We start from the raw sequence: 26,778 nt of genomic DNA, 5'->3' as shown, positions 1-26,778 counted from the left end.
CTAAAGAAATTCAAGAAGAGATGATAAACAAAGTCATCAACATCTATCAGTCTGCAAAAGATATTTCTATGGCTTTGGGACTCCTGAGAGCCATTACCCACAAAGGAGAACACTGAACAGTGGTGAACCTTCCCAGGAGTGACCGGCCGACCAAAGTGACTCCAAGAGCACATCAAAGACTCATCCAGGAAGTCCCAGAAGAACCCAGAACAACATCCAAAGATCTGCGGGCCTCACTGACTCAGTTAAGGTCAGGGTTCATGATTCATTAATAAGAGACTGGGCAACAATTGCATCATGGGCGACTTCCAGGACCACTACTGACCACAAAGAACACAAAGACTCATCTCACATTTGACTAAAACATCCTGATGTTCCCCAAGACTTCTGGGAAAATATTCTGTAGATTGAAGAGACAAAAGCTGAACTTTATGTTGTGGTCTGGACCAGGTCCTGGACCTTTCCTGTGATTGATGGAACCATGAACTCTACTCTCTACCAGAAAACCCTGAAGGAGAATGTCTGACCATCAGTTCATGACCTCAAGCTCAAGACCCCTTGGGTTTTGCAAAAAAGGACAATGATCTCAAACTCACCATCAAGTCCACCTCTGAATGGGCTAAAAAACGACGCGAAGGATTTGGAGTGGCTTGGTCAACATCTGGACTTCATAGCAGCAGTTTTTTTTTATACTACATTTTTATTTAAGTTTTAGTTTTTTACAACAAAACAGAACAATTAAAACAAACAGGTCATCAGTGGTAGTACAATACAGTTCATTTTTCAAAACGGTTAAGTCAGGGTTGCTTTCTCCAGTGACCGGGTATTGACATTAATAGTCCATCAGATCTTCTAAATGTATGTGTGTTTAGAATAAGACCTTACAAAACATTTAGAGTGCAGATGAATCATTACATTTGAGTTAGTCACCAAAAAGACAAGAGGCACAAACTAAAATTACATATGTAGTTATACAGATGACAATGCATACCAATCATCTGTTATAATACATTTATGTTCAGAAATGTCATCCATTTGGACCAATATCTACTCAATTTATCAAGACAAAGTCTTAATGAAAAAGTCAGCCTCTCCATGTCATACAATTCCTTTACAATTATCATCCATTCTGCTTTAGTGGGTGGTTCCTTGACAAGCCACTTCCTTGTTATTCCTCTTTTGCTTGCAATTAGTAATATTTTAATTAGGTATTTGTCCTGGGCATTAGGTGTGTAGGGTAAATTCCCTAAATATATAGTTCTGACACTATCATCCAGTTCAAGACCTAGCATTGATTTAATGGTTACATTTGACCAATATGGTTGAATAATTTGGCAGTCCCAGAATATATGAAAGCAATCAGCAAGCAGGTTACTACAATGCCTCCAGCAGCGACCAGATTCTGGTCGGCCATTTTGAAGATATTTTATTTTGGGAGTAATAAAATACCTTATTATATTCTTCCAAGAGAATTCTCTCCATAAATCAGAACTGGAGGAGGTTAACTGGGTTTTACAAATGTTTGACCACTCGTCATCAGTCAGTGATACGTTAGCTTCTGTCTCCCATTTAGTTTTCACATACTCAGTAGACAGATTCTTAGACAACTGTAGGCATGAATATATTTTTGAAACAACTTTCTTGTGAATGTTACCCTTATATGCATCAATAAAAATATTATTGAGGCCCACATCAGTTCTGAGTTTTAATATTTCTGTTAAAGTGGTTCCAAAGTTTTAAGTATCTATAAAAGTCCCTCTTCTCCAAATTATAGATATCTGCAAGATTCTGGAAACTTTTCAGGCCTGTGCTGCATGAAATTAAGCAATATGATGTAATACCCTTCCAGGCCCACTGCTTGAACCTAGAATCTGGCTGAGCAGGTCTAAAATCCTCATCGTATGCCACCCATCTTAACGATCTTGCACCCCTCTCTTTCCGTAGCTGTTTACATTCTTTAAACCAAACATTTACAGGAATCATTGTCCAGCTACTTAATTTATCTGAGTGTAGTTTCTTCAGATTTTTATCTCCTAATACGGATGGAAGAGGGATATCCAACTGGCTAAACTCTAGGTCCTTCTATTTAGCAGAGTAGTCCTCAATGCACCAGGAGACTAAATACTTTATTTGTGCAGCTTTATAGTAATCCTCCAAGCAGGAAAGTGACATTCCTCCTTTATCTTTTGCTAGCTGTAATGTTTTGAGTCGTACCCTAGGTCTCCGACCTTTCCATATGAATCTGGAGATCGTGCATTTCCATTCATTGAATTGTTTCGTTGGGATCTCTATCGATAACAATTGGAAAACGCACAACAACCGAGGCAGGATAATCATCTTTATAATTTCAATTCTGTTGTGCAAAGTAAGAGTCAGAGGAGCCCATCTATCCAAGTCAGCTTTTATATCCTTAGTGATAGTGCCATAATTCATGTCATAAATGTAAGCCAAGTTCTTCAGGATATTAACCCCAAGATACTTAATGCTTTTAGTATTCCAATGAAAATTTTATTTTTTATATATGTCTTCTCGAGGTGAAAAATTATAGGTAAGAGTTTGAGTTTTGTGCATGTTTAATTTATATCCTGAATAAAAACCATATTGCTCTAGGCATGACATGAGTTTGGGCAGGCTAGAATCGGGTTGTGAGAGAGTCACTAAAATGTCGTCAGCATAGAGACATATTTTATGCTCTACTCCTTTTATTTGAATTCCTGTTAAACAATTATCTTCTCTAATTAATTGAGGAAGAGGCTCCATAAAAAGTGCAAAAAGGGTGGGGCTTAGGGGGCAGCCCTGGCGACATCCCTTTCCAGAATAACAGTCCTAGAGACTTCCATTTATTTTAATCTGGGCTGTAGGAGATAGGTACAGGGATTTGAGACAATTTATAACCATATCATGAAAACCAAAACGTTGCAGCACCAAATACAGAAATTCCATCTTACAGAATCAAATGCCTTTTCAGCATCAAGGCTCATTACTAGAGATTTTAAATTACTTCTACTCATATTCTCGGCCAGATACAATACTCGTCTTACATTATCTTGTGTCTGTCTGTCTGTCTTTTACAAAGCCTGTTTGATCTGTGTCAATCAAATCAGGCAATATGATTTCAATTCTTTTAGCAATTATTGAGGCAAATAATCTGTAATCGATATTTAAGACTTGAGAAAGGTCTGTATGAACTGCAATCTGTCCTGTCTTTTCCTGTTTTTAGAATAACAGATATAATAGCCTGTTTCCAAGATGCTGAGGTTTCCCCTCCTTTGAGAACATAATTAAAACATTTTATGAGTAAGGGAGTCAGAATATCTCTAAATTTCTTCTACCAACCAGCTGGGAAGCCAATTCCCCTGGTACCTTGCCCGTTTTAAGTCTTGATATAGCGCTATCAATCTCTTCCTTTGTAATTTCCTGTGTTATTAATTTATTCTGTTCAGCACCAATTGATGGTAAATCAAGGGAATCTGAAAACTGTTTAATGACTGAGGCCTCTGCCGCTTTTGGCTGAGAGTATAACTCTTTATAATATTTTTCAAAGGACTGTTGTATTTCCTCTGGTTTATGACATATGATGTTTGTAAAGGGATCTCTGATTTTAAAAATTGATCTTTCCATTTGTTGTTTCTGCAGCTTCCATGCAAAGATTTTCTTGGCTCTGGGACTGCTCTCATAATAATTTTGCTTAATATATTTAAGTTTAATCTCCACTTGTTCATCAAGTATCTTATTTAAAATTTGTTTGTGTTTATTTGTTTGAGTATAGAGGATCGTTTGACACTATATGTTGTTGTTCAAGTGTTTTAATCTTGTCAGTTAGTTCATGTAACTGTTTCTGTTTTTCTCTTTTCTTCCTGGAAGACCACATTATTAATTTTTCTCTAAAAAAAGTCTTTGCTGCATCCCATATAACACTCTGTGATGTTTGTTCATCGGTATTAAATTCCATGTATTCATTAAGTTCATTCTTAACATAATCTTCATATTTTTGGTCATTTAGAAAGCTGGTATTAAGTCTCCAGGTAGTGTTTTTGGGTTGGACATCAAGGTGAAGCTTCAAATACACCGCTGCATGGTCAGATACATCTCTAATCCCTATATTGCAGTCTATAATTCTGTGTCTATCTGAGTGAAACATGAAGACGTAGTCAACCCTTGAATAAACAGTATGCGGGTGGGAGAAGAAAGTGAACTGTTTCGTAGATGGATGGAGTTCCCTCCATACATCAGCCAAACCTATCTCTCCCAACATTTTCTAAATATACATTGTTTCAGCATTAATCTTTTTCGTTGGGTTAGTGGAATCAAGAGGAGGGTGCAGCTGGACATTCCAGTCTCCTCCACAAATCAATATACCCTGAGTTTCTGTAGTAATCAACTCAAATATCCTTTTCATTAGCAGTTTATCCTGTCCCCGTGGTTTATAGACATTGAGTAATGTTACTTCTATAGAGTCCAAAATCCCTTTAACCAGGACGTAACGTCCCTCCTTATCAGATATCTGTGAGAGGAGCTGGAAAGACACTTTGTTCGAAATTAATATTGCAACTCCCCTAGCATGCCCCTTTACATAGGAGGAGTAAAATGTATTTTTAAATCCTAGTTTTTTAAGTTTTTCATGTTCGTTTTGCATCAGATGAGTTTCCTGCCAAAATATTATATGCAAGCTCTCCCTTTTCATCTTGGTGATGAGTTTTCCCCTTTTCACTGGATTTTGCATTCCGTTGATATTAAGTGAGATTACATTGTATACTTGTTGACACATTTTTCATCAAGAACATGTAACTTGTCCATATTGCAAACCTGAGATGACCTTAACACTTTAACAGGGATAACAAAATGCATCTTCATGCAGAATGTATCAAATGTGAACTTAAAAATTACTTCCATAGTCGAAGTTTCTTCCAAAGTAACTCCTTAAGTGGGAGGAAAAACCTTCAGGTTTAAGAAGGGCCTCCCCAGTACAACCTGGTATAGTTCTCTGATAGAAAACAACTAAGTGCACAAATCAACCAACATAATATTGACTCCCAGACTAAAGTTCCATTTGTTTGGAGTGAGTTGTAAGCAAAATACCCCTCTAAAATAAAATTATCACTTAGACTGAACCAATTTTGCTGTAGATAAACATAGCCTGACTCATAGTCTTTTCATTTTTACCCCTCAAGTTCCATATTATAAAGCCGTGTTTCTTTATTACTTGTCCGGGGCTTACTCATTAAGGTGTGTTTTTCCCTGAACAAAAGAAAAAGTTACCTATCCTGATAGTCACGGCGAAAACCCTGCAGTAATCTCTGTATCCTCTCCCGCTGTGCACCCGGTTCTGTCGCCTTTCTTTGTCTACCATCTGCCAGGAGGTTTTCATCAGCTTCTCTGGTGCTGCATCGGTGGGGCTGTTGTCTCCAGTGTCATCCGCGGTCAGTCCTCTCCTCTTTAAATCCATCATTGCTTCTGCCGCGTTGCTATATGTGACTGTGACGTTGTCAAAAAACACCTGAAGTTTTGCAAGTGGTGGCGTCTGGAAGCAGAGACCCTTTTCCTTCAGTAGTTTTCTGATCGGAGTGTAAGCTTTCCTTTTCCTCTGAATCTCCACAGGGTAGTCGTGGTCGAAATACACTCGGTGTCCGTCGAGACATATTTCTCTCTTTTTCAATGCCGAGCGGAGTACCGATTTCTTAACACTGTACTTCAAAAAGCAGATCACCATTGACCTGGGGTTTGCACTTTGATAAAAGTCTTGATAAAACTTTCAACAAACTCCAGCACATTTTCTCCCTTGGAGCCTTCGGGAATCCCGTATAGGTGTATATTATTTCTTCGTGATCGCGATTCAAGGTCTGTTAACTTTTCTTGTATCTTTTCTTGTGTGTTCAGGACTTGGCTTATAGCCTCCTTAGCTAAGGAGCGCCACTCCTCAATGTCCACCACACGTTGCTTGCCTCCTGTACTCTGCCAACTGTGTCTTTCAGATCCGTAGCGATTTCGTTAAGCTTGCGACCAATTTCCTCCTGGAATTCTGCCAAATTTTCTTTCATGTCTTTGGAAAAGGTGTCGTGAAAGTTGTTCAGCTCGGTCTTCATGCCCAAACGAATGGCCTTTAGCTCAGCATGTATGGCTCTGATGCTAGCTTGCAGGGTGTGCATAGCCTCGTGTTCATCGCTATCTTCGTCTTTTTCCGTTGACTGTCTTCCAGATTTTTCAGTTCTTTGGGATATTTTGCTTCTCGGTTGTCTTTGTGTTTCCCCTTCCATGTTTGCTCTCAGAATGCGGTGTATTTGAAACAGTTTTCGGGGAATATTCTTGACCTGTCTGGGAGCTCTCACTTTACGCTGCTGCTCGTATCTGCGCCATACCAGAAGTCCTCATAGCAGCAGTCTTATCAGAACTGGACCACATTTCTTTATCAATACAAGAGCAAAGAACCACACTGAAAGCTTGTCTTGGCAGAAAAGAGTCTGTTGAGCTCAGGTTGGCTGTGCAGGCCTACTATCTCTTTTTGTCTTGTTGTTCTGATTGGCTCACGCTGACTGACGGGACGTTTGTCCAGCCCTGCCCTTCCCTGACAAACCTGACATCTGTCCTATGCAATGTATATGTAAAACAGTCAGTCTGCCATGTCAGGTTATTGAAAGATGTAGTGGAAATACAGAATGACATCAGATGGAACTCTGTCACAGTCTAAGGGCGGGAGGACAGGCAGTCCTTCCCTGGGTTTATGACACCTTTTGCAGACTTTTGGGAGCCTAAAATGACAAAGCCTTCTTCCTGAGTCCTGAGACTTTGAAACTCTATTTTTGATCCAGCACAGATTCTTTCATCTTTTTATAGCCTTTGCGCTAACTTTTTCTGCAAGCAGAAGCACATTCGAAATTGTACGGCGTTAATGTTTTTTTTTAACTTTATTCTCAAATTATCCACTCTCCATCAAACTAGGTTAGCATCATTTCTTTATCATCATAGTCATTTTGTGTTTATTTACTTACATCATTCATATAACCACGTGATTTATGCCTGTCCTTTTGTGATTTAATAACAAATCTTCAACATGTCAGTTGTTCAGAAATTATTATTGAGCTGGGAAGTGGAGTCCCTGTCACGAGGACTCATTACTTTAGATATGAGATTGATTTACAATTAATGTTTTTGTTAATTAATTAAAGGTTTTAATTATTTAATGATTACAATATTTTATTGGTTATTAAATAACCAATCCACATAAGCGGTGGTGCCCTATTCTTCTTCGAGGTTTTCTTCATAATATTCATTTATTATCACTGTTTATCACTACAAAAAATAGCTTTAAAAATAAATGAGGGAAATGTGATAAAACTGGAATTTTTAACCTGTCATATATACATTGACATATTTTTTCAAGTTGCCCAAACTGACTGGCTCTGGGTGGATCAGAGAACACCGGTCATCCCTTTTGCTGGATTCACAGCTCCTGGCTGAGTAACCTGAACTGTGTGATCAGTAAGTGTGTGCATGTTGTGACTGTAAAATGTTTGTACTGATGATTCAGCTGAATCCCAGGGGTTTAATTTCCCTTTAAAAATAAATAAACAAAACATTGTACTTACTTTCAAAATCTGTCCACCTTCAGGGTATCTCCTCAAAATATCTTTCAAAAACTCTACAAGTGGGGGTGTAGTTTGTCCAAACCGCCCTGTAAAAGCCAGTTTGAATAAGCATCAACAAAATCAGAGTTGATTATTTCACAGAGAAGCGCTCATTTTAATCCTACCTCCTCCTATAAGTCCTCTTCCTTCCAGTGTGATGGACACTTCTGGACTTCCAGCAGGCACCAAGGCGCCGATAAGCACACCGTCACCCAGCTAGGAAAAAAACGATGAGGAAACACAAGACCATGATTTATTAGAACCCCTGTTCCAAAAATGTGTGGGTGCTATGTAAATGGAAAAATGCACGATTACAATGAAAGTTGTAATTGCGCATTTTCAAATGCAATGATTTGAAAATTTCATGAACCCATGTTTTATTCTTTTTAGAACATAAAGCATTTATTTTCTAATCCTTAGTCGTCACATGATTTATGTGGCTGGTGCCTGGATTGGTCTGTGTTATTCTGGATTTTTATATATCATGTTTTTATGTCTTCTAAATGGACATGTCCTTGGGTTTTTTGTAATTTGTCTGCTGGGTTATTGATGTTTGGGTGATGATGCTGGCTGAGTTTTTCATGGGTCCTTCTGTTGTTGGAGTATTGTCTTTCTTGCTGTGTTCTTATGCTCGTGTTATAATGCATTGTCTTAATTGTGATTCAGCTCATTGTCAAAGAACTGTGTAAACCTCTGTTTTTAAAGGTGCTATACAAATAAAGTACTTTTTTATAATTATTATTTTTATGATTAAATTATCATATTATTATATTACTATATTAATGTAATTCTAATATTAAAATTTTAGTGTAATTATTATTATCAATAATATTATTGTTCTTATTATTGTTATAATTATAATAATGCTTGTTATTATTGTTGTTATTGTTGTTGTTATTACAATTATTATTATTATTTGTTGTTCTGTCAGAAGATGCTGCTTCAGTAACCCACTGCAGTGACCCATATTTTATCCACAACAGAAAATTAACAACATATCAGACACTGAAACTGAGAAATTTGATCATTTCATGAAAATATTAGCTCATTTTGAATTTGATGGCAGCAGCACATCTCAAAAAAGTAGGGACAAGAAAACAAAGGGCTGGAAAAGATAGTGGTACTAATGATAACATGCTGGAGGAGGATTTGGCAACTAATTGGGTTAATTGGCAACAGGTCAGTAACATGACTGTGTATAAAAGGAGCATTTTAGAAAGGCAGAGTGTGTCAGATGTAAAGATGGTCAGGGGTTCGCCGATCTTCAAAAAATGTTTCTTAAAATTAAGTAACTTTTTCAGAAAAATGTTCCGCAGTGTGAAATTTCATAGATGTTGAATATCTATTGTCTACAGCCAATAACATCATCAAAAGACTGAGAATCTGGAGAAACCTCTGTGAGATAGACAGCACTTCATCGAAAACAGGCACGATCCAGTGCTGGAATTACTGCATGGACTCAGGATCACTTCCAGAATACATTCGCTTCGCTACACTAGCGTCTGCTTGTCAGGCCTCCTGTGCAGAGTTACAGTTACTAACCTAGGATTGGACTGTGGCTGTTTTAGGGAGGGGCTTAGCTAAGCAAAATAGAGATGAGTACTGCAGTCTGGTACCAACATGACACCGGTGCCAGCACATCTGATACCTACTGAATTGAATCAAAATGGGCGTTTTTCAACCCCACCCGTCCAAATGAAAGGCAAAAAGTATTTTGGACTAAGTAATTCATGCAGTTCTACATTCATTTAAGCAGAGCTGGAACGTCTTTAATTTATCTGGCTGCTAGAAGTACTGAGACAGCTCTTCAGTGTTCTAATTCATTCACAGCACTCCAGCATAAAGCTCTTTAAGTGCAAAAATAGTCTTTAACTGTTTATGTTAGCGAGCTAAAGTTAGGCTAGCCTAGCTTAGCATTAGCTAGTTATAAACTTTAGCAGAGTCTGTAACTACACAATGAACAGAATGTTAAAAAACAATATCTCAGTAATATTACGCCGACTCAGGCAGCCGCATGCTGCCAGATAAAACCCCCCAGAGTGAATTAGAGACGAGTTAAGACCAGTAGGGGGCGTTTGTGGTCAGAGTTTGATTCATAATGGCTGCAGTTCAGAAAGATCAAGGAGAGAGAATGTGAATGAATGACTAGACCAGTGGTTCTCAAATGGTGTGGTGAGGCACACTGGTGTGCCTTGAGGCAAATCTAGGTATGCCTTGGGAATTCGTCTAATTAGACATTATTATCACAACTATGCAACAACTAAAGATATTATCACCAATTTCTTTATTGCATTCGAGTGTCAGACATTGCATTGCATTGCATGCTCACTGTCTATTATTTGTTAAATATGCAATTCTCTACCCAGAAAATTGGCTGTTTTCCACATTTAAAAATATGACATTTCATGCTTTTACTTAGAAAGTGAAGGATCAGTGGTGTGGTGCCTTGTATTAACTAGCCTCGGCTGTGAGCCCCATAGTTTTGTGTCCATGTTAGCAAAAGTCAGACCTTAAATTTCATAAATGTATATGGAGAATATCTATGCATCACAATCCCCACTTTGTAAAACAAGCCAACAAGTTTCTTGAGCGAGAAAAGTGGAAGAAAATTAAGAATATCTGGCAGTAGGACACTCCTGGTACCTTGTCATCCCTTTAAGTACCTCTTTCCTTGTCACTTGTCCATCTCAATGCGAGCAACAGAGAGGGAAATAGGAACAGGGTGACAGGGGATAAACCTTGCACCATTAAGCTGAATTGCAGGCTGTCAGGATACTACAAAAGGAAACTCTAACCAAACTGATTTTCTAGATGGTGCTCACTCACATTGCATGCAGTTGGGACATGTTGCGACACATGTGAAAGAGGCTGTTTTTCAAGGACATGAATATGGTGTGCCTTGAGACTTCAGCTTGATATTTGGTGTGCTTTCAGCAAAAAAAAGTTTGAATACCACTGGACAAGAGGACCTAAGAGAGGAGTGTTTCAAATTGTGTTTTACCCGTGACTTTCATGACTGTGCTTTAGCAGGTACAGATGATAAATTCACGCACTGACCATTTCATTAGACACATCTGTGTAATGTAATACACACCAACATCTCTGCCATGAATTGTTCTACTTTAATGAATGCTTAATTTTTAAATGCTGTTGACACCAAAAGAGAGATGATTCATTCTTCTTTACTGAGTTTATAGTGAGGGTCTCTGTTGTTGTAAGAGGTGTTCCTAATATTTTGACCCTCTGTTGCATGTGAGTAGTGTTGACAAAATACCACAAACTCCTCAATGTAATGCTCCTCACACCAGCACCCAATACCACCTCAATAAGAAGCATATAGAAGAATTATCTGCTTTCTGACAGTCTAGTTATTTGTGTTATTTATTTTTCAAAAAGTTAGTTTATTTGATTCTTTAATTCTTTTATATCTGTATCGGCATTGGCCCCCATAAATCCATATATTCTAGGCCTTATTTATAGCCTCTCTCCGGGTTTAAAGCAATAATTAGCTGTCATTTGTTGATGAGATAAGAAACGAGTTCTCTGAAATTTCCTGAAAAATTCTAAAGAGTTGCATTCAAAGCACTAACAAATTCAAATGAGGTCAATCTGATCCCCTGTTAAGGTGGACATACTTGCTTTAGCTACTCATATGCATGACTGTCCCATGTGTTCCCTTCATCTGTTCTCCATGTCAGTCACACCTGTCCTCAAAAATAAACTCTGCTTGGATGTAAGGTGAAACAGCAAGTATTTCTGTCTAATAAAGTGAAAAACTCACTGGCTCTCACTGAGACTCAGGACACTTTACAGAGGGCAGGACTATAATGTATTGTGTGTGACTAGAGTTTCATAGGAGAGGGCTGCAGCTAATTTTGTTCATTACATCAGAGGGGGGCTTCTAGGACAGACCACCTGGTGCTTTCCATCATCTGAGCCAAAATAACAGGATTAGCTCCAGCTGTGTTAGGTCAGTCACCACAAGTCTGACACTTATCCTTTAAAATATAACCACATAAACTTCTGTTTGGTTCAAAATAAACTACCCCCATTCCAGAAAAGTTGGGGCACTGTGTAAACTGTAAAACTGAAAAGAGAATGCCATGATTTGCAAATCTCGAACCCAGATTTTATCCACAGTAGAGCATAAACAGTATAACAGATGTTGAAACTGACACATTTTACCATTTCATGAAAAATATTAGCTCATGTTGGATAAGCAGTTGGGATGCGCCTGGGCTTAAGTCCGGCCTGTAAGTCTCTCGCCCTCCGTTTGGTTCTATCCACTGTAGTTGCAGCCTTTTGCAACTGATTAGGTTGATTGCCAACATGTCAGTAACATGACTGGGTATAAAAGGAGCATTTAAGGGAGGCAGAGCCTCTCAAAGTGAAGCTGGGCAGTGGTTCACTAAAAAACTGCATCTAAAAATTGTAGATCAATTACAGAAGATATATCTAAGCAAGACAATTCCAAAACACATTCTGCATACATCACAAAAGCATGGCTTCATAGTAGAGGACTCTGGGACCTGAACTGGCCTCCCTGCACTCCAGACCTCTCCCAACAGAAAACATTTGGCACATGATTAAAAAGGAAAACATATGTCCTCCCTTCCCAGACATTTACAGTGTTATCACAAGAAAAAAGGACGTTACATAGCTGTAAACATGTCCCCGTCCCTACTTTTTTGAGACGTGTTGCTTCCATCAAATTCGGGATGAGCTAGTATTTTACATGAAAAACATTCATGTTTCATGGTTCAACATCTGATACTTTATGCTCTGTTGTGAGTGAAACATGGGTTTTTGAGATTTGACAATCTGTTCTTTCTTTTGTTATTTACATTTTACACAGTGCCCCAACTTACCAGGGTTCTAATTTACTGAGAACAAAACTAGCAATAATAATAATTTCTTTATTAAACAGATTTCTTTCCAAAAATATATTAAATACCCTTTAAAGATAGTTATAATTTGATATTACATTTACTCAAGCTGATTTTATTCAGAATCACTGCATGATTCGATGGGTACAACAAAGATGAAAAATGTAATCGGTCATCATAAAACACAGAAATCACCATAATTATACTTGAATCAAATTCAGGATCAAAGGAGAATAGATTCAGTTTGACAGTCTGACAGAACCCAGAGAATAAGGCATCCATATGGAGCACATAAAAATATCCAAGTGCCCAAATGTCTGCTATGCAAAGAATTATATTTGTTTTATTTATGACAAAGGAAAAAAGCGTACCACTCTCCCATTGTGAGCCAGACGTTGCTCGATAACAGGAAAGTTTGTCTCCTCGTAGATCATCTGCTTGACATCTTTAACCGATGTGAAAGGAGAGATCTGGTAGGACCTCCAGCCAATGTACTCATGGCGAACCGTCACCCGTGGCAACCTAGTGGCAGAACAACATAATCACTCAGGAGCACTTCCTTATTGTGAACAGTGTGAAAATCTGTTAATGTTTTTATTTTGCATTTGAATCAGGATGCACTGATGATTAAACACTACTGCTCATTTATCAAAGAAAATTCAAAACTATGGAGGTTTGTGACTTAGAATACATAACAGTAACATCCAGGCAAGTTGAACAGGGATCCCACCTTTCCAGTGGTACTCAACCTGTGGCTCTCGAGCCACATGTGGCTCTTTTATGTCTTAATTTGAAATATTATTCCCCACTGAAAACCTTAAAAAGGAAAATTTTACCTCAAGTAGCATTAATCAGTTTGCTTCCCACACTTTCACAGTAGGCATTAACTGTCAACCTCTATTTTTGTCTGCATATTTCCATTGCCCTTATTTGCAACTTTTTGCTACTTTAATTCCATTTTACTGCTTTTAGCCCATTTTTAACACTTTTATCCAGCTTTCTGCAATTTTTTGCCTCTTTTTTCCCCTTTTTTTCTGGACGACTTGAGAAAGTACTCTTTTTTTGATGTTTTTACTTAAAATTGTGATTCATCAGATATGATGGTACTTCTGTAGAGTGTACTTTCCAACAAACGAGCAATTAATCATTCCATATTATAACAAATAACATTAGATTATACTAGAACTGCACAATTTTTTAAAAAATATCTTATTGTGATGATTTTGATGCATATAAGATATGATTTGTTGTTTTGAAGGGAGTGATATTTTTATGTAATTCTTATAATTAACAAGGAAAACGGCACTTGAATAATTGCATGATAGGTAATGCATTACCTCTCTGCACCAAAAAAAAAAAAAAAAAGTTTCAAACTGGTATTTTGACACAAATTTCAGGTCAAAGAAATATCGCACCTTCTGCAGTTTTAAGTTGCAGCAGGCCATATTGCTATTTAATCTAATTTTCCATTAACTGCCCAGCCCTAGTAGACACTCCGACACCAAGTGTTACTCAGACTTTAACAAAGATTGTGCCATAGATTCTGTATTTCTTCGTGTCCACTCTTGTTCCACAGATATCAGCTGACAACAACAATCTTAATGCTGCTGCAGCGATCTACACAATCCATTATACAAGCTATAAACTCTGCCAAACAAGCTTCGTTTCATAGCGCTGTTTGCATTCAACTGAAAATATAAACTGAAACTGTCCTTCAATACAGCAATCAAAGGTACACTGTAGGTTCTGTGTGTAATTTAAATGTCTGTATTTTACATTGCAAAACACATTTAAAAAACAGCCAATGTATTGTGACTTACTCAGGTCTTCATCGAGCCTTTGTCAGCAGTGGCTTGCACACCTGTGAAGAGTTACACTGATCTAGGGTGACCAGATGTCCCTGATTTTTAGGCTGGCTTCACCTGGGGGTACCAGAAGCTCAAAACAAGAGTGAACTAGAAAAGAACTCAGAAAGCGCAGACCTCCGCCATCAGCCCTATCTCTCAAATAATGAAGAATCCTTAAAAACACATTCCTGGATCCAGATGGTGATCCGGATCACTCCCAAAATCTAATTCGCCAATTACTCCCTCCCTGGTGGGGTGGCGACATGGTGAGGCAAAGCACTGGCTTCGCTACGTGTGGACTGTCATGGTGGAAGCACCCATAGTCTCACCAGACAACTGGAAGTCATGGCAGAGGTGAATATTCCTCTATTCATCCCAGCAGTGAGAGTATTCTCGCTACAATTCGCTGTCTTTCTCTCCAGCACCAACAACATGTTGCTGGGATTGAAGTTACTCATGTCTGCCATCTCCTGGTGTAATGCAGTAACAGTGCAGACCTCCACCATCAGCCCTATCTCCCAATAGTACAGAATCCTTTAAAAAAAATCCTGAATCCAGACGGTGATCAGGATCAGTCCCAAAATCTTATCAGTTCTTCCTTATGCCATTTCTGACATTTCCTGAAAATTTCAAGAAAATCTGTCCATGACAGTCTGAGTTAGGTTGCTAACAAACAAACAAACAAACAAACTCACCCACCCGATCACATAACCTCCTTGGCAGAGGTAATAACAACGGCAGAATCAGATGTTTGGCATTGGCAGAGAAGATTTGGCCAAGTTTCATGGGCCTAGCCCACATACTCAGCTCTGCACCCACAAATACATGTTCCTTACAAATGTGTCTCCACAGACTTCCCAATGGTACAACATTTATTGCCCAGAAGCATTATTGCAACACAGAAATAATATACCAACCATAAATGTCCTTACTTTTTGTGTTAAATAAGGCATGGATATCATCCTTCCATGTATAAAAATGTAAAAATACAGATAGAGAGAAAATATACAGTTATAAAAAAAAGAAAATACACTAATCCACATATTTGAAAAGTATTATTAGTAGGGCTGGGCAATTCTAAGTTGTAATACTGCCTGCAGTGTACAAATCACAACAGTTGCAATATTTCTTGTAATGTGTCAAAATACCAATTTAATACATCTTTTGCATAGATTTTATGCACATTATGCATATCAAGTTTTTTTTTTAAAAATTAAAACTCCAACTTGACTTGTGGTTTTATCTTAAACAAAACAAGGTTGACATAAGAAAAACAGTGTTAATTTTGTCGACTAAAATTAGACTAAAATGTTTGAGTTTTTGTCGACTATAACTAGACTAAAATGTTTTGGAGTTTTTGTCGGCTAAAACTAGACTAAAATATTTGAGTTTTTGTCGACTATAACTAGACTAAAATGTTTTGGAGTTTTTGTCGGCTAAAACTAGACTAAAATGTTTTTAATTTTTGTCGACTAAAACTAGACTAAAATGTTTTGGAGTTTTTGTCGACTAAAACTAGACTAAAATGATTTTGAGTTTTTGTCGACTAAAACTAGACTAAAACGTTTTGGAGTTTTCAGCGACTAAAACTAGACTGAAACTAAAAAGGGCTGAAATGACTAAAATGTGAAAAAAAAACTAAAATGCATTTCATTTAAAGGCTAAAACCAAGAGTAGAACTAAAAATAGCTGCCAAAATTAACACTGATAAAAATGATCAACCCCTCCAATATAGCAATTTACATCAAATTTACAATACGAGTCAAAATATTCACAATTATAGATTTTTTTTAAATCATGCTATCTAATATTGTTCAGGTCATAATATAGAATGATTTTTATATTTATATTTATTTATATTTTATTTATCAGATTATTTTTGCAAATTGTTCAGCCGTACTTATAAGTATCATAATTATTGTTAGTAGTATCGTCATTATAATTGGTAGTAGTTGTAGTTGTAGTAATAGTAGGGCTGTCAATAGATTAAAATTTTTAATCGTGATTAATCTCACAAATTCCGTAGTTAACTTACGATTATTAGCAAATTAATCGCACTTCTTTGTCTATTCTAAATGTACCTTACAGTACTATTTCTCAAGATTTATATACCCTTATCAACACAAGTGGACAAAAATGCTTTCTTTATGCAAATGTTTGTTCCTGTCAACAACCCAAAACAACAACAGATAAAGTCCAGAAAATTCTCTAGTCTGAACTCAAAGATACTGAACGCTGCAAAATTCTGCTGAGAGCATAACATGGTAAACTAAAGCCACAACAGATGGAGATACTGACCTTAATGTAACATTACTGAATAATACCACAATGTAGAGTCAAACTTTAGACTTCTAGAAGTTACCTCCTCTGTTCTCAGCAGCTGAACACCAAACAACAGATCTCATCATCACACATGGACATAAAGAAGTCAAGTCTCTGCTGAGAGCTCAGCAGTAAGGCACAGACACATCTAATGGTGTTTCACTGTTCTGATGTGAGTAAGGTGGACACATCTGCCCTGCTCAAGAGAAAAAGTAAGTCATTACTTAAAAATGTCTGCTATTATTTATCATAGTTTTACTTTCAAACTAAAAAATGTAGTCCAAATGTAAAATAAATGCTGACAGTAAGAAATGACTGTCATCAGTCCAGTAGATTTACTGGAATGATGTCAATAAACACACATGTGAAGCCTCTTTTCAAAACTCATGAACACACAAAGTAGAAGAAGTCTCAGTGGAGAACTTTTAAGGTGTAGTAAGAGGACTGAACCATCTCTTCATTCTTCAGATCATAGAAGAGCTACAGATTTAATCTAAAACGATTTTTTCTTCCTAAATAAAGGAGACTCACAGTCTAATAATGCTTTCAGCTTATATTCTGATACTCTACAGAGCTCATTCACTAACCTCTGCTCTCCTGTCACACACCAGCCTCTGCTGCTCTGTCTCTTCCTCCTCCTCATGATGCAGCTGTACATTCACCAGCATCAGACAATCTCCTACAGGGACTGCAGAGTTTTTGACAGTTTTGCAGCATCTTGATAAACTGTTATTTAAATTTGGCGTTTATTTACAGTTCCAGTTGATCGTTTTAGTAAGTTACGTTTTTTTCCGAATAGTTTCACTTTGAACGGACCTTTAGGAGACGTGATCGGACCAGTCAACAGTCAATAGCACAGCTGTGGTGCCGGTTCATGGCAGATATAATAGCCTAAATAAATGAATAAAGCATACTGGCCCAAAAGTGCGTCGGCACACCGGGAAATGCCCGGTATGCCAGATAGCGAGTCCATCCCTGCAGTTGTCTGAGTGTCTCCACTGTAAACAAATCCAGCATGGCGAGGGGGGCGGCTCTCTGCATTAGAGCGGTGTGCATGGCTAGTGAGTGGTGCGGGCTACATAAGACTCTACGAACTTCCTGTGACTCCATTCATGTCGACAGTAGGAGAAAATAACTTCAGTCTTATCTGACATGATCTGAAAGCTGAAGCTGTCACTCAAAAGTCTCCGTCCTTTACCATTTCTGCTCACTTGTACAGCATTACAACAGTGCCAATTGTTTAAATTAAAACTGAGTTTCTGGGCTCTTTTCTTATATTAACCATAAAAGGCCCAGAAAATGTCCTGTGAGCATGTGCTTTTCACCATTTTTCCACAATACTTAGAACTTTTAATATATGGCAGTTATTTACATATTACTGCATGTTAAGTGTTTTAACAGTTTAAAATAATGAAACACAAAAAAGGGGGAACTTTATGCTAGAATCTTAGTGGGAAAAGGGGAAATTACAGAAATAACCTCATGCTGGCTGTAAAGCACAGTTTCTTAGCTTTTAGAAACTGTTTGAATTTTTCCGATAGCACAAACAGTCATGCAGTTATGGTCATGTAAAGTGTGCTTCAACAGCGCATCGTCGACGATGCACTAGGAGTAAAAGGGTTAAAAGTAATTTGAGTTAATGCGATACTAACCCGGTAACTTTGACAGCCCTAAGTAATAGTCATCTGACTACTAAAAGCAACATAAATTTATAACATTAAGATCTGTCTTATTTCAGTGTGGGAGTTATTCCTGGTGCTTGATTGAGCCTTTCCTTCCTTTAGAGTTGTGTTTCCCATCAGGAGTCTTCCATACAGCATGTTACTTCAACCAACAGCGTTATTTCAGGGGTCAGTAGGGCTGCTTGTTCAAAAACACCACAGTTATAAAATAGGGCTGATTACAATTTTTAATCCTGATTAGTCACTAAATTTCTGTTGTTAATTGCATTGATTCACCCTTTTTTTATAGTGTTTTAGAATTGCACTATTTTGGTCTCATTCTAGATTCTTCTACAGCAGGAGTGTCAAACTCAATCACAGCAGGGGCCGGATTCTGGATTCAGGACTAACCTGAGGGCCTAACAGGGTCACCTGAAATTGAAACTGAAAAATAATGTTTTTTTAACAGCAAATATATTAGAAAGAAGTCAAAATCATGAGTTTAAAAGATCAAAATATAAAATAAAATTTGTAATCATGAAATTAAAAGTCAAAATATGATTCAAATTTTTAAATTGTGAGTCTAAAAGGTCAAACTCTGGGATTATGAAGTAAAAGTTTGAAGCTGAAAATACAAGTTAAATACAAAATAAGTGGTTAGAAAGGTCAAATATCACTTAAAAATTAGAATTAAGAATCTTAAAGCTCAAAATATTATATGAGAAGTCAAAATTATGATTTAAAATACTCAAAGTCTGAAATTAAAAGTCTGAGTCCTAACTGTAAGATGCTAAATTGAACATTTAAAATTTATCAAATAGATTAAAGCAAAAATTAATTTCTTTTCCCACATTCCTGACTTCTTATCTAAATATTTTTACTCCTTACTTTTTCAGATTTTGAGACTTAACAAGGAAATTTTAAATCATCAGGATAAGTTCACATTTTTATACTTGAGGAAATCTGCAGACCTCAGACTGATGGGACAGTTAGAACACAAATATCAGATCATCCTGCGGGCCGGATTTAACTGTTCCACGGGCCAGATTGGGACCCCAGTCCTTGAGTTTGACACCTGTGTTCTACAGTCTTAAACTAAGGGTAATTGACTAGTGCATGTGAATAGTAGCTGAGTGAAGATAACATGAACTTAACCACAGAAAAAGGATCTTATTATGGACTGAAAATGAAAGAGAACATTAAAAAGGTCCACTGAGCTGTCTGTGACTATATTTTACACTAAAACGATGCATTAGGGAGCAGCAGTGGACTTATCTGTAGCTGCAGGGAGATGCTGATGTGCCTTAACCAAAGTGGGTTGAAAGTGATGGGATTAATTGCGATTAAAAAAAAATCGTGCTCTTATTGCGGACCTTAGTTAATCACAATTAACCTGATTAATTTTGACAGCCCAACTATAAAACATTTAATTTTTCCTATACTCTCATTCAGCAACAATGCACATGACTGTTGTAACCAAGCCTACAGTGGTGAATGTGATGGTGGCTGAAGCACTGGCTAGGTGAAAAACTTTCTGAAAAGGAGCCCTGCATTGTCAGACAAACTCACCTTATTTAATAAATAGATGCATCTCTCATATTTATATTGAAATAAAAAACTCACTAGATATCTGCATTTGGAGTAAATTTGAGCTATGACCTCACCAGGAGGCCGCCACGTTTTAGTCCACAGCGGTAGTGTGATGTCACTTGGCCGGAGCACTCCTCGCCATTCCTATGCTTTAACCAGTCTAGTGAGTTTTTGTTCAGTATACATATGAGATGCAAATATCAGTGAACTTGTCTGATCATATCTGGTTCCTTCAAAGCCATCTTTAAAAAAAAGTAGGATGACACAGGCCAGTTCAGGGGAATGTACATAGGCAGGTTAGCCAAACCAAAAAGTCAGCAATGTTAAAGCACATGTGGTTAGAAATGTTTTGCAGTATAGCCTACACATGACTTACCCTGGGTCTGGACAGTTGGCCATTTCGTTGCTGCTTTGTGTCCCAGCACATGTGTGTATTCATTGGACCATCATCTGCACTGAGCAGGGAACTCCACCCTGAAATCAGCTGGAGAAGAACAAGAGAAATGTTATTTTACCGGCTGTGTACCCATCTAGACTGTTCCAGAAGCTTTCTCATACTGTGTTCTGTGCAGTTGGTGTTTGAGGTCTAGCTTAAACGTTAGTCTTCTTGGTATTCTTATCCCATTGTTTTAACAAACCCCACTCAGTTAAATCTGTCTGCTGTAGACTGTCAGTTGATCTGGTCACAGCAAACACCATCCTAACAGTTTCTGCTGGACGTTTTTGTCTCTAGCCAAAAATGACCGGCAGTCCTAAAGATTTCCGGCCATTTAGAACAACTGATGGACATTTACTTTAGATAGCCAGGTGACCAATAACCTGTATTTAACAGCAGTAAAACACACAACAGAAACACAGTGGTAGGGCTTTATGTCTGCTACCAGACTCAAGCCAAGAGACCTGAAACCACACCAACAACAATGTAGGCTGTCACCATACTTCTCTTCTTCAACATACTGAGGTAATGTTGTGCTTATCAAGAAGCCTATTATAGTAAATCAGTGGTTCTCAACCTTTTCAGCCCACGACCCCAGAAATCAAGGCACCAGAGACCAGGGACCCCCACTGTACCTGAAGATGGTTGAACACAGTTATGCACAATTTGGAATAGTCATGTGCAGACAGGGCCGTCCATAAAGGGCGTAAATGGGAGAGCTTTCTGGTGCCCAGCCAAACTGGGGGCCCATGGAGGTCAGCAACATCATGGTCCACTGTAAAGCTAAGCTGTGATATCCCTATTTCATATGTAACCTGAAAAAATAATCACTCTTATCAAAGAAAAAAAAGTTTTGTAATCATTTGTGTAGTAAATAGCCTTCTTAAACATGTTTAAAAAAGAATTAGAATGGTGTAAAAATGGCTAAACCGGGTTAACAATGGCAAAAAATGCTGGAAAGTTGGTGAAATTGGATTTTAAAAGTAGCAGAAATGGGTTAGAAATGGCAGAAAATAGATAAAAATGGCAAAAAGCATAAATAGTGGTAAAAGAGAGTTCTAAAGTGGCTGAAATGGCTTTAAATTGGCAAAAATTGGTGGACATTTGGTGAAATGGGATGAAAAATTGATATAAACTGGCAAAAAGGTGTTAACTGAGAAAGGAAAAATAGGCAGATATTAGCAGAAGTTGGTTAAACTAGCAAAATGGGCATATCAAATGCTGAAATGTGTTTAAAATTGGGAAAAAATGGGTGTAAAAAGTGGTTAACAGTAGCAATAATGGGTCAACTGAGGCAACATCAAACTCAAATGGCAAGAGTTGGTTCAGAAGTGGCAAAAAACAGGCAGAAAAAAAGTGGTGGAAAGAGTTTAAAACTGACAAAAATAAGTAAAATGGCAAAAAAAAAATGGTGTTAAAATTGGTGGGGAAAAATAAAGAAAAAGGTTAAGAAAATGCGACAAAATGAGTGTTTGGCAATAGTGTTATTTAAAAAATATTCTTTGTTTTTTTAGGGCATCTGGAGACCCACTCTCAGTGTCTTACGACCCCCAAAAGGGTCCTGACCCCAAGGTTGAGAACCACTGTAGTAAATGACAGTTAAAAAGCTCATATATTTCACGTATCAGCTTTTGACTAATGTGTATCTGCCCAGATTTAGGTTTCCAAACATGTGAGGTAAGCACCAGGGGCTGAACCAAGACCCATAGAGGAGGCGTTTCCCAGGAAACATTGAAAACAAGCCCTATTCTGATGCTTTCTGGTGCATTCTGGGGGGTATTCCATTAAAGTAGCTCACAAAGGCTGTGTTTTCTTAAATTGGCCTGACTTGAACTGCAACTTTCATTTAAGCCTCAACTTGTTCCATTAACGCCACTCACCTGTGTCCGGTCAGAGCTGGCTCCAGTCTGGATTAAGAGATTAAGTCTGATATATCACACCGACACAAGTTTTCAGACCTTTTGCAAAAACACTGTAAATGTAGCTCAGGTTCCTCTCATCCCTCTGATCTTGGCTGAGATGTTTCTACACCTTGACTGGAGTCCACCTGTGCTAAATTAAACTGGTGTGATTTGGAAAGGCACACAGCTCTCTATAGAAGGCCTCACAGCTGATGGTGATATCAGAGCAGAAACCAAAGTAGCTGCAGAGACAGGATTGTTGACAGGCACGAGTCTGGGGGGTCTAAATTCTACTGGATTGAAGGTTCCCAAGAGCACAGTGGCCTCCAGAAGTCTCAAAATGGAGGAAGTCTGGCACAACCAGGGGTCCTTCTCATTTGATATTTTGGTGTCCTTCCTTCCTCCATTCATGCCATTTCCTCGTATTGTAACTCCACCCTGTGGGGAATTGAACGAGAGATGTGAGGAAGAGGCAGGAGAGGAGGACAACTTAGGTCGGCCACACTCTACAGCCCGGGTGTCAAACTCAAGGCCCGGGGGGCCAAATGCGGCCCACGGTGCAGTTTTACCCGGCCCACAAGACCATATCATATCTTAATTAAAACTGGCTCACCGGATGAAGTCTGCAGATTTCCTCCAGTATAGAAATGTAAATTTAACCTTGAAGAGCTAAAAAAATCCTTGTTGAGTTATAAATATCTGAAAAAGTACAAACAATAAGATAAAAAGTCAGGAATGAGAGAAATAAATTATTTTGTTTTAATTTCATATTTTCAATTTGCATCCCAAGATTATGACTGAAACTTAGGATTTTGACTTTTTATTTTTTATTTTGACCTTTAAAATTCATAAGTTTGACCTTTTCTTTCATACTGTGACCTTTTAGATTCAGTTTTCATTTTAAATCATACCTTGACCTTTTTAACTCCTAACTTTGACTTTTAATCCCATATTTTCACTTTTTAAACACCTGATCAAGAATTTTATCTCATATTTTGACTTTTTAGAGTCAAAATTTTGAATTTTATCTTTTATCTTTATCTCATATTTTTGCCTTTTAAAACCTTATTTTGACTTTTAATTTTGTATTTTGACCTTTAGGACTTATAAAGATTACTTTTAATCTCAGATTTTCAGACTTTAAACTCATTTATTTATTTATTTAGCATTTATTTGACATAAACACAGTAACATTGATGCTGTGATATTTAATCATTTTGACTTTTTTGTTTTTTTTAGAAATCTTAAAATCATTTATCATCACTGTTTAATTTCTCCTATCATTTATTACCTGTGAAAACCCAGTTGACAGTTTTCAGTTAAGTCTTGACCCTGTTAAGCCCTCAGGTTAGACCTGAATCCAGATTCCGGCTCCTGCTGTTATTGGGTTTGACACCCCTGCTCCACAGGATTTTAAGCCCAATTTGAGGCGAGATTTTCCTCCCCTGACAGTTGTGGGGGCGTATTCTGAGTGGTGCCTGTCACAGATGATAATTTGTCCAAATAATCCTCGTGTGTGGTGTCAACACGATTGTTTTACTGCTCCAAATCACATTGTAGTCTCTCAGACCTAGACTCATAAATATTAAACACGTTTGATATTTACAATTCTAGGTCATAGTGCCTCTGACGAAGCACCCACAACAACCAATGAGAGTGAGCAGACGAGGTAGCGCCACAGCTGGATCATACGTACGTTCACCGCTCACAACCATGGCCACAACTGTAGCTTCATTCCAGCCAGGATTTCATCCTCAGTCTTTCCCTTGTTTTAGGATTGCTGCTGCACCTGTAACACGCCAGGACAGCCTGTTGAGGAGGGACAGACATCCGTGTTTGTTTGTTTTCTTCTGAAGTCACATGACCACCAAGGTCGCTGGCAGGTCGGCAGGTGTGTGGTCTTCAGTGATCTGACAGCCTGGCTGAGCCGTCTAGTGTGTGTGTTCAGAGGATTGAAGATGAAACTCCTTTAAAATGGTCCTGATGTCTGTGGTCTCCCAGGGGTTTCAAATCGTTTCAGATCTAAAAATTGCCCAGTGTGTGAGAATTAGAATTCCAGTCTCAGGCCAGTCAGGTACTGATGACCAGCTGATCAGCTGATTTACCTCATAGCCCAAACCTCCAGCAGACCCTCATTTAAAGTTATTTACAAACCTTTTAGATGACTCAATATATATATGGTATGAAAAAATATTCAAAACGTCTAAAAAACAATCAATATACACACCTCTGATTACCAGTGGAAGTCCTTAATCATCATAAATACACTCATCTATGTAGCCCACAGATGGGTGTTATCAGGGGATAACTGACGATGTAATCCACCACAGAGCTCTGTGAGTTTATACTGATGTTGTTCAGTAAAATAGAGGCAATAATCAAACGTCTGCCTTAGTGAGGCCACAATCCTGTGAGATTAACTTATCCTGTATGCAGTTCTTAAGTGTATAAATGCATTTATCAGCAGTCTGAGTTAAAGGATGTCATTTTAAGCTGGTCAGCGCTGTGACAAAGTGGGGGATAAAGTCATGAATCGTGCAGATACTGCACCTCTAAACCAATCACATCGTGTCTTTGTCTAAAGACTTCCATGGAGATAGATTGGTGGTCCTGCGGTCTGAGCTCCTCTCTCCTCCATGCTCGCCTCTTCCTGGTGCAGTTCAGGAACTGGAGGATCCTTCATCGTGGCTGAGGAGAACAATGTCTGGGTCAGTCGAGGAGGGATGATGGCCAAAGATTTGTAATGTGAAGCACCCCAGGACTCTTCCAAGAGCTGGTTACCCGGCCAAACTGAGCAATCGGGAGAAAAGGGCCTGAGTGAGAGATGATCAAGACCTTGATGGTCCCTCTGACTGAGCTCCAGAGATCCTGTGTGGAGACGGGACAGTCCCAGAGAGACAATCATCACTGCAGCCCTCCACCAATCAGTGCTTATAGAGGAGCTGCTAGACAGAAGCCTCTCCTCAGTGCAAAACACATGGCTTGGTTTTTACTCTGGTATCATTGTCAGCTGTGAGGCCTTCAACACAGGTGTGTGCCTCTCCAGATCATGTCCAATCAGTTTAATTTAGCACAGGTGGACTCCAATCCAGGTGTAGAAACATCTCAGCAAAGATCAAGAGAAACAGGAGGAACATGAGGTAAGTTGTCCAGTGTTTTTGTAAAGGGCCTGAATATTTATGTCAATGTGATGTTTCAGTTTTTCATTTTTAATAAATTTACAAAAAAATACAAATTCAGTTTTCTCTTTGTCATGATGGGGTACTGCGTGTAGATCAATGAGAGTAAAAAATATGTTTTAGACTGTAGCATGAGGCTGCAACATAAAACGGAAAAAAGTGCAGAGGGTCTGAATATTTTCAGAAAGCACAGTATTTTTGATTTAGTGATAGCAGGGGTTTTCAAAGTTTCCCCCACCTCCGTAAAAAAACAAGATAATGAAAATATATGTATTTTTTCAAACAGTAAAGTCTCATCTATTAACATTTTTATTTGTTTTGTTTTTTTCATATTTTGGTCTGTGTATGTCTTTAAACATCCATCTTACCAAGGCAATCAGTTATTTACTTTCAGTAATGAGTTAAGTGTGAATACTATCTGATTTTTATGCTTCATGTTCTGTTTTAGTGGGATCTATGAGTTTGCATCTTTACAGTTGATGCAGGGTTGCATAACTGCAGTTCATCCTCCACCTGCAGCCTTGCCTAGTACATGCTTTTGGGGCCAAAAACCTGCACATGCAGTGGCTGTCTTCTTGTTTACGGCACTAAATGTCTGTTGCCTTCAGTGACCAAAATTCATTTTACTACCAGTCAAAAGCTTCCCTCGGTTTTGGTTACTAGACTCGGTGCTGTATCTCTGCATGTCCCATGTCAAACTCCATCACAGCAGGGGCCGAACTCTGAATCTAGGTCCAACCTGAGGGCCAAACAAGGACCACATTGAACCATAAACTGTCAACCTCATTTTCACCAGCAATGAATTATGGGGGAAAAAACCTTAGCACTGAAATTAGCTGATTTTGAGATAGAAAAAGTCAAAATGATAAGTTTAAAGGCTCAAAATCTGAGATAAAAATTCAAAATTTGCTCAAAAGGTCCAAACATGGCATTTAAAGTCAAAATAATGATTTAAAAACGGCACATATATGAGATGGAAAGTTGAAATCATGATTCTTAACTGTCAAAATATAAGATAAAATTCAAAATCACTGATTTAAAATGTCATAGCGTGAGAAAACGATGTGAATTTTGAGTTTTAAAGGTCAAAATAACACTTAAAATTTAAAATTATGCCTCTTAAATGTCAAGTTATGAAATGAAAGTCAAAGTAAAGAGCTAATAATGTCAAAATGTGAGAAAGTGAGTTTAAAAGGTCAAAATATTGCTAAAAATTTTAAAATTGAGGATTTTATTGGTCAAAAAATAAGATAAAAGTCAAAATTGTACATTGACAAGGTCAACAAATAAAATAAAGTCAGAACCAGAACTTTGCATCTTAACTGTGGGATGCA

The 26,778-nt window shown here is 37.9% G+C and overlaps 1 protein-coding gene across 4 annotated transcripts in view; it reads right to left on the bottom strand.

The window, feature by feature from the left end:
* The window catches only part of sacs (sacsin molecular chaperone), a 75,307-nt gene that overhangs the window by 42,046 nt on the left and 6,483 nt on the right, over positions 1–26,778 (bottom strand). For 3 of the 4 annotated variants that reach the window (XM_041801174.1, XM_041801183.1, XM_041801202.1), the window contains exons 2-5: positions 20,305–20,412; positions 12,880–13,030; positions 7,748–7,838; positions 7,584–7,669 (exon numbers count right to left, since the gene is read on the bottom strand). In XM_041801174.1, the coding sequence (XP_041657108.1) occupies positions 7,584–7,669; positions 7,748–7,838; positions 12,880–13,030; positions 20,305–20,327 (351 nt within the window). In that variant the 5' untranslated portion in view covers positions 20,328–20,412. The remainder of the gene's footprint in view (positions 1–7,583; positions 7,670–7,747; positions 7,839–12,879; positions 13,031–20,304; positions 20,413–26,778) is intronic. The other variant, XM_041801193.1, reaches the window with a different exon arrangement.

This window comes from Cheilinus undulatus, linkage group 2, assembly GCF_018320785.1.
Source record: "Cheilinus undulatus linkage group 2, ASM1832078v1, whole genome shotgun sequence".
NCBI lineage: Eukaryota > Metazoa > Chordata > Actinopteri > Labriformes > Labridae > Cheilinus > Cheilinus undulatus.
This window is presented reverse-complemented; position numbering and strand designations above follow the sequence as displayed.